The 12,375-nt window shown below is 36.5% G+C and overlaps 1 protein-coding gene across 1 annotated transcript; it reads right to left on the bottom strand.

The window, feature by feature from the left end:
- Positions 1-7,109: 7,109 nt before the first annotated feature.
- LOC104085789 (U-box domain-containing protein 18-like) lies at positions 7,110-9,639 on the bottom strand. Its single transcript, XM_009589912.4, has one exon. The coding sequence runs from the start codon at positions 9,489-9,491 to the stop codon at positions 7,434-7,436; it is 2,058 nt and encodes a 685-aa protein (XP_009588207.1). The 5' UTR covers positions 9,492-9,639; the 3' UTR covers positions 7,110-7,433.
- Between the last annotated feature and the right edge of the window lie 2,736 nt (positions 9,640-12,375).

Here is a 12,375-nt window from a genome sequence, read left to right as displayed (position 1 = left end):
CTTAGTGGGATATGTTGATGCTGATTATGCTGGTTTTCTTGTGGATACAAAGAGCACTTTAGGTATGGCACACTTTCTTGGCTCATGTCTTGTGTCTTGAGCTACCAAAAATCAAAATTCTATGGCCTTGTCTACTGCCGAAGCAGAATATGTGGTTGCTGCCTCATTTTGTACTTAATTGTTGTGGATCAAACAACAATTAATGGATTTTGGAATTGATGTAGGTTGTATTCCCATATTTTGTAACAACACTAGTGCAAAATAGTATGACCAAGAACCCGGTTCATCACAAAAGAATTAAGCCCATAGATGTTAAGCATTACTTTTTGAGGAAACTATGAGAAAGGTTTGATCACTGTAAAAGTTTTTGCTACTGACAAGCCAATAGCTGACATCTTCACAAAAGCTCTAAGTAGATATCACTTTGAAAGGAACATGTTAGAATAAGGGATGATTAAGATTACCTAAAATGTCTCACTGATCTCTAATGATATTACCCTTATTTTCTTGGAAAATTCAGTCTTACACAAGAGAACTTTCAATGAAGAACCTGGTTCATCAAAATTACAAGGTATGTATTCTCCATTCCACATATTTTGAAATAACTGTAATTGGATCATGATAAAAAAAAGAGTCCCATTTAATCCCAACCTCCTTTAATCCTATCCGTTACAAATGAACTAGTTTCACTAAGGAGTTCCACGCGCCATAATTGCCTAGACTCTAGGGAAGAGTCCGTGTATTCAAACTGAAATTCCCAGGATGATTAGACTTCTAAACTCCAAAAAGAAGCCGTTACACACTCCAACTCTTCCCTCTTTAAATTGATCAGACCTTAACCATTTCTTCACTTCTGATCTTTGAAGAAAATGCAAGACACCAAAATTCTCCCAACCTTCTCTCATCTCTTCTACATTCATATAATGTCAAACCAATCTGAAAACCCCAAAATGACTGAGAACCCTTCTTCACCACCCAAAGAACTATCACCCACACCTTCAACCACCCTTACTCCTTAAAAAGGACGTGTTAAGATAATTACTGGTAAAGCAGTCGTTGGCAGTGAACAAATCAATAAAATAAATAAAAGATTGAAAGCAAGCCAGTCAAAGAAACCCCAAAATCAGATGAATCCTTCAAGTCCACAACTGAGAGGGAAGAACTTGTTTCATCTGAAATAGAACCGGTGACTTCTGGGCTAAAAATCTCATCTGATGTTGTCTCTGATGTGGATGAAAATCTGGAGAAAATGTTTATTCTTATTAGTACTATAGCTGGTGTAGAGTCTGCGTCTACTAAAATTGGTGGTAAAAATAAAAACAGAAAAGAAAACAAGAGTGAGGGGTAAAATAAGAGATGTGAGGGGAAAGGGAGAAGGAGTGGCTAAATCTTCACCCACTCCTATTGGTTTGGCTGAAGAAATAGGGGTAATGATGGTATGGAGTGAGGAGGCTGTTAATGAGGAAGAAAGTTTGAGAGAAGAAGGAGGCAGTGGGTCTGGAGATGCAAGTGTAGTGGAGGGGCTGGTTAGGCTAAGGAAAAGGTTCCAAGAACCTGTTCCATTTGATAAGGAACCCTTCCATGACCTTTTGAAAAGGGTGTTTGATAGCTATATTCCAAAGAAGAAGAAGAGTCCAGGAGTTAAAATCCCTAGTATTGCTATGGGAGGCAAGAAGAGAAAGACTGACTCTCTATCCCTGTAAAGACTCCTCCCACAAGAGGAAGAGCTACAAGGAGTCAGAAAAAGCAGAGTGAGGATGACCTAGAAAGGGCCTTAGCTAAGAGTAAAAAGAAAGCTGCTGCTAAAGGAAAGAAAAAGGTGGGCGAACCAAGTAAGACAATTGAGATTGAGGAGATGGACCTAGTTTTTCATGATGAGGATGAGGCAGAGGAAGTGGAGGTGCTGACTCCAAGTGCTAAGAAAAGAAAGACTTCCAAAGAGAAGTTCACTGCAAAGTTTGTTGATACAGAAAGCTCTGCCTTGGCAAAAAGAACCAGATCTGCCAGGAAATCAAGAAAAGTGGAAATAGGGGAAGAAGAGAGTGAGGAAGAAGAGGAGACTGATGAAGAACATGACAATATGGTTAAGTTTGGCAAAACAATAATTTTGAAGGGTAGACTCCTTAGAGATTTGGAAAAGGAAGGAATGGTACTGCTGTAGGAGAAATTAGAAATTCAAGGCAGGAAAGACATGGTCCTTCAGTTGGAAGGGAAACTAACTCTAGCTAAAATTATGGAGTTCTTTGCAAACTGTGAAATCAAGAATGAAAGGGTAAGTAGTGTAGTGAAAGGGGTGAAGGTGAGCTTTGATGACAAGGAACTAGGAGAGATTCTAGGGGTACTTGCTGAAGGGTATAATGATTACAAAAAGTTAAAATGACCCAACTTAGAAAACCTACATACCTCACTTGCCATCACCAAGAAATTTGCTGACAGAGACTTAGAGCTACAACCCAGGGTTGTTTATAAAAGTGAAATGAAACCTGCCCACAAAGTGCTCTTTAAATTTGTCATCAAAGTAGTTCTGCCAAGACAGGAGAGAAGGCACATTGCTACTTTCATGAACTCGATCCTTATGGAGTGCTTGGATAGTGGAGACAGATCAACTGGTCGGGGTTTATAATCCAGCTCCTTGATAGGGTGCTTTCTGGCACTAAAACTCATGCCATACCCTATGGGTTCATACTCACACCTGTGCTTGCTCACTTCAAGGTTCCCCTCAAGAAATGGGATGTTAGCACATAAAGATCACGTTGGGGCCAACACTTTGACTGCCTGTGACTATGAAGTCCTTGCTGCTCCCAAAGAACCTGTTCATCCAAGAGGGTGCTTGTGAACAACAAAGTGAGAGCTTTGGAGCAGGAAAGTGGGGCTAAGGATGATGAGATTAAGAGGCTGAAGAAGAGGCTGGATGAAGTAGAAACTGAGAGGGGGGCTCTCAGGTCTGAGCTTGCAAAGGAGAAAAAGAAGAATGAAGGCATTCTTCGAGACATGTTGAAGCTACTTCAGCTCAGAAACCAAAAACCTGGTCCTTCCAAGTCTTAAACCCTTCCTAGCCTAGTTTGTAACTAGTGACCCGAGTGAGATGTTTCTTTTTGTCCTTTTTTTGCTCATGGTTCAGTACCTTTATTTCTGTTTATGCTTTGTGGATGAATCTTATCAATGATAATCATTGCTTTTGCTCTAATTGTTTGTTGATATTTCTTAGATGGATAATATCTTTATATTGATAAGAGAAACTTGAATTCATTATTGCATTTGAAGTAGCCTTAGTGGTCATCAGTAAGATATGCTAAAATCTGGTTATATAACTTAATTATACAACTTTTTGATGATGCCAAAAAGGGGAAGATAGGTTGTGCTTTTACTTTCAACTGTGATGTATATAACCTAATGAACCTGGTCCTTGATGATTTGTGACTTTAAAATGAAAAGTGTTATAACATTGTGTTGATGTTGAGATGAGTTGAAACATGTTTCATGCTTATTAAAAGCACAGAGTTTGTCAAGGGGGAATTTGTTGGCTTGAGTAAGTTTTATTTTGATGATTGATAAAGAAACACATACATGAACCAGGTCCATACACAGTGTACGCAGGGCACAGGCAGATTCAAGCACAAGGCATGCACGTGAAGGGGATAAATATAAGTGGCTATATATAATATCTCCTGAACGAAAGGTTGTATAATTGATAAGGAACATGACTCCTTACTTGAAGAAAACTCTATCCTAGATAAGGGAAGAGTTAGAAGTTGAAGATAACTGGAACTCTTCCACCATGGAAGAGTAAAGTATTAGAACTCTAGTTATTTCTTATTCAGTTGTGTTCTCTTTTACAGGGACTCACACACGCTGAAGTTAAGCAAGAATTGTGGGCAAAATAGCAAGGTATTTTGCAAGCAATTTCTGTGTATTTCAAGTGTGCGAACCTGAAACTACATGAATCAGATAGAAGAACCAGTTTCAAGTCTCTTACTTTTATTCTAGTTTAATTGTAGTAGGGCTTCGAGTTGTATCTTTCAGCTTTCTCTAGAAGCATTTGTACTAGGTACTTTGAGTTGTAGTGTTCAAGTTAGAGTTAACTTGAAATTGTCGCAACAGCCTGAGGCTGTTGCCACAAAGGGTTAGAGGTAATACTTAGGTTTACAAGAATTTTATAAATGTTGTTGTTTGGCTAAGTGATTTAGTGAAGTGTTGAAAAAAATCCTACTGAGAAGTAGGTCGTATTTTTTTCACCTTTTGAGCCGGGTATTTTTCACGTAAAAATACTTGTGTTCTTTACTTTCTGCATTTATTACTCCGCAACTGTAGTATAAGGAAATCGTAGAAGAACCATGTCCTTCTATAATCTGTGCGCGTAAAAAATTGGACACCACACAAATCACTCCTCTCTTGTGTGGTATTGAAGTATAAAATATCAGTACCGAATATGGTGTATTGTAATGCGTGATTAGTTATGCTGAGATTTTTTTAATCAATTATTTGGTGTGGTATATTAAAAATAGCATTTGTTATATAATTTTTTTGAAAAAGATAATTTATTTATAAAAATATCTTCCATATTCTTTAGCTTGAGGGACTTCAAAGATAATTTTATCTTTAACCATGCTTATATATGTACTAATAGTCTTAGTATTGCTAATACCATAATTTGCTATGTATTAGTTATATATAGAATAATACCAAATAGGGTGTAAACTAATACGTGTATTAGTTATATATAGGTTGAAAAAGTATACCAAATAAATGATTAGTAATACTAAAGCTAATAAATGCATTATTTTCTCTAATGCATCCTATCAAACGACCCCTTATATTTTTGCATTGAGTGAAAATCTGAACCTGCTAGGTGGACCAACCAGGATACAACGCATAGAAGCCTTGGCCCGGTAGAAGTTAGGCACTCGGGGATATCGGCCAGTAGCGCTGGTTGGGGGTTTCAAAGTTATTGTAACCACTATCTCAGACAATAGTGTCGTCTCGAAATGATCAAAGCCATCGCTAGCCGATTGGGCAATGGCATCGGGCCCAACGGATCTTTTTTTTTTGGTCATGACAGCGGTGCCAGCTGGAGCACATTCTCACCAACCTCAGCCCCAACTAGCATCGAGTTTAGTGCCTAGCCTGAAACTCATTTTCGATAGTCCTTTTTGCACTGTCGAGTGGTCTTATCATAAAAAGGTCATTTCCTGTCTTGTATAGTAAACTTCTCAGAGAAGCCAAATGGCAATACATTATCATCCCTCTAAGGCGTCATCTAGAGGACAACTTGTAACATTTTTTCATCGCCCTCTCTCTCTCTTTGTTTTCTCTTGAAGAACACTTGCAAATAATACGAACTTTACTATAGAAAGGGACTTCTGGTTTTTCTAAAATAGCACATAAATAGGTAAAATGGCGGAAAAGCTACAAAATTAAGAAAAAGAAAAATTATGTATTATGATCTAAAAGAGTTCCACATCATCTATTCTTGGGCCAGCTTTATATAGTGTAGTTAATATAGAAGATTTGAAGGTCACACAACGAATGGTGTCCTGAGACGAAAGAGGTTGGCCATTCAGAAGCGTAATATGTGATGAAATAACCTTTGCTATGTCTGACTTCGAAAAGTGATTCATCTCATAGGCTAGACAATGGATGGTGCGGAATCTCCTCTTTCAAAGAGATAAGAGAGATCAGGGTCTTTAATCATAGAGATACCACTTGTCTTAATATACTAAGGTCCCACCCACGTTTTGTCTTTTACCAACTTAAACTACTCTCGTCTATAGAATGGATAATACACATATTCCAAGTTCCAACTCCTGCTCATGAGTGTCCTTGATTATTTCATCGTCTAGTTATTATTTCTCACCAATACGAGTAACTCAATTAAGATTTAAGTAGATGAGAAAAAATTATCTTATATTTTTTTATCTTTACTAAAATTTAAATCCTTATCTTCATGATTTTCATCCAACTTCAGTGACCATTAAGTTACACCACTGCATACTTGAAGGCTTCTTTTTAAGAGTAGTATTTTGTGAGTTGGCTTTATGCATGTTATGATATTTAATAAAGGGATGGGAACAAAAAGACAAGTCAGCAATTACTAGGACAGATACGAGGCACCGGCAAAATTTCAGCATTTGATCACTCAATGTGTAATATTATTAAATTTATAGATGTCCTATGAAAATTGCTCAATGCATCGAAGTTGGAGGGTTTCCTTAAATGTGATCATATGATGTGTTGAAATGTACATTCCACATTTGAGGTGTTCTGCTAAAACTACATTTTTTTTTCTTTTATATTCATAAATTTTTTGGTGAAAGACCATACATGGAAGAGGTAGTTGTTAAAAAGAACGACGCGAGAAAGGAAAGGAAAGAAGAAATCAAAATTTAATTTAGGATTTTGAGATAAGCAGACGGGGGCTATCAGCCATGAAATACGCATAAGCGGGAATAGGCTAAAGGACAATTACAAGGCCTCTGGAGAGCCTGCTTTCGAGTGGTCATAACTAGAGCTCTTAGGTGCGGGGAAATGAAGGTATGTAGGATGAAATTGGTGACAATTTGAAGGACTTTAAACTTTCAGAATAAGGGTAATTAAATTTGAATTCAAAGTTAGGGCTTAAGAATGCCCTCAACAAAGAAATTGTGAATCGCCCTGACCAAGTCGACTAGCTTCTCAAGGGCAGCTTGGTAAGCCAGCTATTTTCAGTATTTGTAGAAGCTGTATCAGTAATAGGTCAGAACCTTAGCTCATATACTCTTTATCCATCGGGTTAGTCCAGATTGAATAACATGAGTATAACAACTCACGTACAATTTACTTATGTTTTAATCCTACCCAAGATGAGAGGCGAATCTAAAATTTATAGTCAGTGGGTTTAGAATGAGTTTAATACACAAGTATAATTTTTTTCTCGTAAGTACTTATGGATCAAGTGGAAAGCAATGGTTTCTGTTGAACTCACTGAAGATCTGCCTCTGCCTAAGATTGTCCAATTACATAATTTTCCTCTTATACACAGTTTGATCTTAATTAGGTGCCTACATGAGGAATGTAACTGAACAATCAAGATAAAACAAGTATACTGATTGTACCAACTGAAACCAACTGAATCAGATAAAAAGAAGACTTATTATTTAGTCCAAGAGTACAAGCTCTTTTATTCAATTGAACTCTTGAAGAGTACAAGGATTGATGTTTACATACTAACAATTCACATTAACATCACAAAGTATAGAGATACAAGTAAAATCATACAAAGCTTCATTCAAAAAACAGAAGCTGGAGAAGTGTAGTGACTAGCTCTAAAAAACTTGAGCTAAGATCACCAGTCAAGGACAAGGAAAATACAGCATCCTACACCATGGTGTATATATACATGATAGATGCTTGTAAAAACGAATCGAAAGAAACAAAAAAAAGGAAAAAAAAATTAATTACCACACATTGATGAATTGATCCTCTATAAAAACTGGAGTGATCAATCCAGAAGTAGTCTTCTCATTGTACTGATGCAACATTCTGATGAGTGTACTCGCTTTCTTGCTTGCTTTAGAAGTGCCTTCGGCGAGGAGGGAATATAAAGGTCCCATAAGAGATGAGTTCTTTACTAAAACAGGAACTGCATCTGCCCCACCATTTATGCACAAAGCCAGCAACAATGAGACACAATGCTCCTTTGCTGTCCTTGAATTGCACGAATTCAAAACATCGATAATAATAGGTAAAGCTCCAGCATAAAGAACAGCCATTGCTCCATCAAGCCTTTCACAAAGACTTGATAAAACTGCTAAAGAATCTGTAATGAGATCTTCCCTTTCGAAAGATTTCAACAGATTAACAAGCAAGGGGACTAATCCAGCAGCAATTACTCTCCAGTGATTTTCAGGGCGCATTAGGAGGCCAAAAATGGTGACCAAGGCATTCTTTTTACCACGGTCAGCGCCATTTCTGAGCAGCTCTAAAAGTGATGGAATAGCCTGTGGATTTTCCCCTATCATTTTACGGTACTCTTCTACTGATGTAAGATAGAATAATGTACCAGCAGCATGCTGTCTAGCTTCCGACTTTATTCCCTTTTTCAACACATCAAGTATCAAGAACAAACCTCCATTTTCAACAAGTATTCTTTTGCTCGTAGAGTTCTTTGCGAGATTCAACAACGCAGCCATTGCATTCTCTTGATAAGAGGAATCCCTTGAAGTAACAAGATTCAGAAGAGGTGGGGTTGCACCAGCTTCCACCAAACAAGACCTATTAAAAATGCTTGTTTTGGTGAGCAAACGAATCTCGAAAGCAGCCTTATTTTTCTGTTCCATTGATCCAGCAATCAGCCTGCCAACAAGAAAACTGGCAAGCAATTTCATAACCTGCTCAGTAGTCACACTGCTTGTAGCAACTAACTTAATATTATCGCGATTACGCCTTCCAGTTTCCACAAATGGAATGCCATTCATAGAGCAATGCTGTTTGATTAAGAGCTTCAAAGCCAAATTAGGAACCAAATCAATGCTCATTAGCCTCTCACCAGTCTTTGGACAAGTGGAATTTCCAGCTCTAAACCATTTCAGAATAGACGACCGATCATACGTGTGACCTGAGGCTATTGTCACTGGATCACTCATGATTTCCAGAGTAATTGGACACCTTAAATCATCAAAATTCAAGAATCTGATGATCTGATCACCATTATTGTTACCTCCATCATTTTGTCTAGTGGTTGCATTATCCAAAACTTCAAACAGAGTTCCCCTGCAGTAAATCATGAACCCCATTAAGCTACTGAGAAGCCCCATATCTCTCTTCTCCATTGTATTTCCCTCTAAGCCAATCTCAGTATCCAAGAACTTAACTTCCCTATTGCACTCACCCCAACGTTTAATTCCCAAATAATCAAGAACCCTTTTCAGATCACTTGATTCTGGAACCATTCCAGCTTCAAGTTGATCCAAAATCTTCAAAACATTCACTCGCATTCTCCTATCATCCACTTCCACTTCAAACCTCAACTTAACAGCTTGATTTCTCACAAACTCCACAACTTCTTTAACTTCCAAACAAACATCCATTTCCTCCAAAAGAAGAACATCTAATGCCACTGCAATAGCTCTTGCCAGCATTTGAAACTGGCTTGAGACAACCTCGGATTTGGCTAAAATCCATATCCTGGTATCTTCTCTGGTACAATCTTCTAACAAGAACTGAAACTTTTGGAAGATAAAATGGATCTCTGATAAGCTCAAAATGCTGGATTCTGCAAATCTTGAAACCCCATTTGGGATTTCTTTGAGAACAATGAGAATATTCTCAACCAAACGAATTGAGTTTCTAGCATTCTTCTTATTGGTAAAGGAAGTTCTTGACTTGTATTCACATATTGTTTGGCCTAATTGGATCAAAGAAGTAACGAGGCTAGAGAAAGACACTGTTTCACTAGGACGAATAGCCGGAAAATTCAAAATCCGGCGAGTGAATTCGTTAGACTTGTTGATCATTGATGTTAAATAAAAAGATCAAGAAAAGGTGGAAAGAAAACAGAAGGAAAGATCAAATCTAAGAACTATACAAGATAAGTATATATGAACAAAAAGAGAAAAGTGTGCGTATGGATTTATGTGAACAACTTTTGGTAGGTTTGTGTATGAGCTTGTTAAAGTAGTTGGCTATATATATATAGGTTGTCGTTGAAAAATGTAGGGAAGGACACGTGTTAGAATATCAATGGATAATTGGTGATCAAATGGTCTAGATTTTGACAATTTTCTTGAGATGGAGAGTTGACTAGGATAATGATAAAGGAGGGTTCCTGGAGACTTTCAAAAAACAATTAAAGTAGAGCACGTAAGTGTTGCTACAATTATGGGAAGAGCTCATGGAGGAAGAAGAGTACGTGAAGGGACGTAGCCGACAGTTCATAATTTAGCGTTCTCGCGAGTTTTTGACCAATATTGACCCTTAAGTATGCTAAAGTAGAACACTTAGTCTCACTGATACAATATGTTCAAAAACTAACTGTGTTAGCCAACTCTGATTCATGAAGCAAATCTTCTGCTCTGAAGCAAAACGTTTCCTCTCCTTTTATTGGATAACGCAAACTATCACTTTAATTCCTCATTTTTAGATAATGTCTTCTAAAGTTTTGACCTTGAAAATATCTCCTTCTGTGCTAGTTTTCAATGAAAAAATGACACTATGTAGCCACTGTAAAAATAATAGCCGAAAAATGTATATATATATATACATTTAAAAATTTTGATTGATTTTTCCAAAAAGAAAAGTTAAAATTTGAAAAAAAATAAAGCTGCCAGGATCACTTCTAGGCATATTATTGAAGCAAACGAATAACCAGGTTGTATTATCACTTTTAGCCCGTGCCAAAAACTATTTACATCTGGTAGCGAAAAAAGTATATAAAATTTGTATAATTTTTGTATATTAACATACAAAATGTATATATATATATATATATATATATATATATATACAAAATATGCAAATTTTATATATTTTTTCGGCTATTATTTTTACAGCGACTATACAGTGTCATTTTCTCATTGAAAACTAGCACAGAAGGGGATATTTTCAAGGCCAAAATTTTAGAAGACATTATCTAAAAATGAGGAATTAAAGTGATAATTTTCGTTATCCAATAAAAAGAGAAGAAACGTTTTAATTTGCTTCAGAGCAGAAGATTTGCTTCATGAATCAGAGTTGGGTAACACCGTTAGTTTTTTAATATATTGTGTTAGTGAGACTAAAGGTGGTCCACTTTAGCATACTTAAGGGACTAAATATGCTCATGGCTATATTTGAAGGATCAAAATAGACCTACCATAAAAAATAAGGGACAATATTGGTCAAAAACTCTACTAGTGACATTATTGGCATGCAAATTAATGTGTAGTTAAGCAAATATTTGCTTGTAGTTTATGTTTGAACTCAATTCGAAAAGGAAGAAAGAAGGAAAGTGTGATTAATGAGAGATTTAATTGGTGTAGTCATAGGTGGCGAGGTAGTTGATTATTCTCCAATATATTGATTTTATGTTGTTAGCATTTGAAGGTCAAATAACCTTTCGGATACATACTGACTATTTTATCAAATATTTATTATCTTCTACTAGTACATATAACAAATAATTTTTAAACAATTGAGGAGAACTCACTTAGCATTTTTCTATTTTTGTTAGGATTAAACCATGATCTTCTATGATTTTCATCCCACATATTGACCATTAAATCACAAAAATGCTTGAAGATCAATAGCTTTCAAAATGGTTCTTGAAACTGTTTTTTTTTTTTCAGATTCAGATGGAGCAGTATTTTATGAGTTGGAATTATGCATGTTATGATGAAATTTAATAAAGGAATGGGAATAAAAAGACAAGTCATGAGCAATTACTAGGACAGATAAGGGGCACCGGCATTTCAGCATTCACTCAATTTGTATATTATTAAAAATTATAGATGTACTATGAAAAGTATATAACGCATCGAAGTTGGAGGCTTTGTTTAATGTGATCATGTGATGTGTTGGAATTTATATTCCATTTTCGAGGAGTTTTCGTGAAACTATAGTTTTGTTTTTCTTTTATATTCACAAAATGTTTGGTGGAAGACTTGATTCCAATTGGCGTAGACTCGTAACACATTACCTCTCCCACAAATTGCCTTTTTCCTGCATTTCTCCCTTTCAAACTCATCATCAATGAGATTAGAACATGCTCTTTGCCCTCAAAATTGAGTAATAATTAAACTTAGGTTTTAAGGATATGTGATTTAAACCAGTACCAATTGATAAATAACAAATTAAATAGATAAATTGGACAGTAAAATAAATCAAACCGGTCTGCAAACAATACCTCGACCTTGATTCAAGATAGTCTCGAGGTTAGTTAATAAGAACAACAGAGGATGGAACAAGCAGTGATGAATAGTAAATAAGACAAAGAAAGCAGCGTATATGCATATTTTTATCAGTGAATCATGATGCCCTACAAATGATTGGAACTCCTCTTTATATAGTAGAGAAAACCTAATTATGGTATGTCTCTAATTTTAGAAGAAATCGTATAAACAGCTAGTTAATCGCTTCTGATTTGGTCCGTTCCGAGATTCACGCCGTAATCTTCGACCGGTTACTGATATCTCGCCATTCCGTTATTATACTTCCTTCGAAGTCGGTCATACTTGGTCTCGTTGTTGCCGGTCTCGGTCTCAACGTACACTTCGATCTCTAGGCTTGATGTCTTATCTTCGAACTCGGGTCTGATTTATTACGAGGCAACCCCTGATGCAACTCCCTTGTCTCGATCAAACAGCAAAATTGGGTAGGCCCAATTTTGACCGTATACAGATAGTCCCCTTATTTTTTGGAGTG

This window comes from Nicotiana tomentosiformis, chromosome 10, assembly GCF_000390325.3.
Source record: "Nicotiana tomentosiformis chromosome 10, ASM39032v3, whole genome shotgun sequence".
Classification (NCBI taxonomy): Eukaryota; Viridiplantae; Streptophyta; class Magnoliopsida; order Solanales; family Solanaceae; genus Nicotiana; species Nicotiana tomentosiformis.
Note: the sequence above shows the minus strand (reverse complement) of the source record. Positions and strands in the feature narration are given on the sequence as shown.

Bases quoted from the DNA above. Each gene is read 5' to 3' on its own strand.
- LOC104085789 (XM_009589912.4), bottom strand. From the start codon at position 9,491: ATGATCAACAAGTCTAACGAATTCACTCGCCGGATTTTGAATTTTCCG.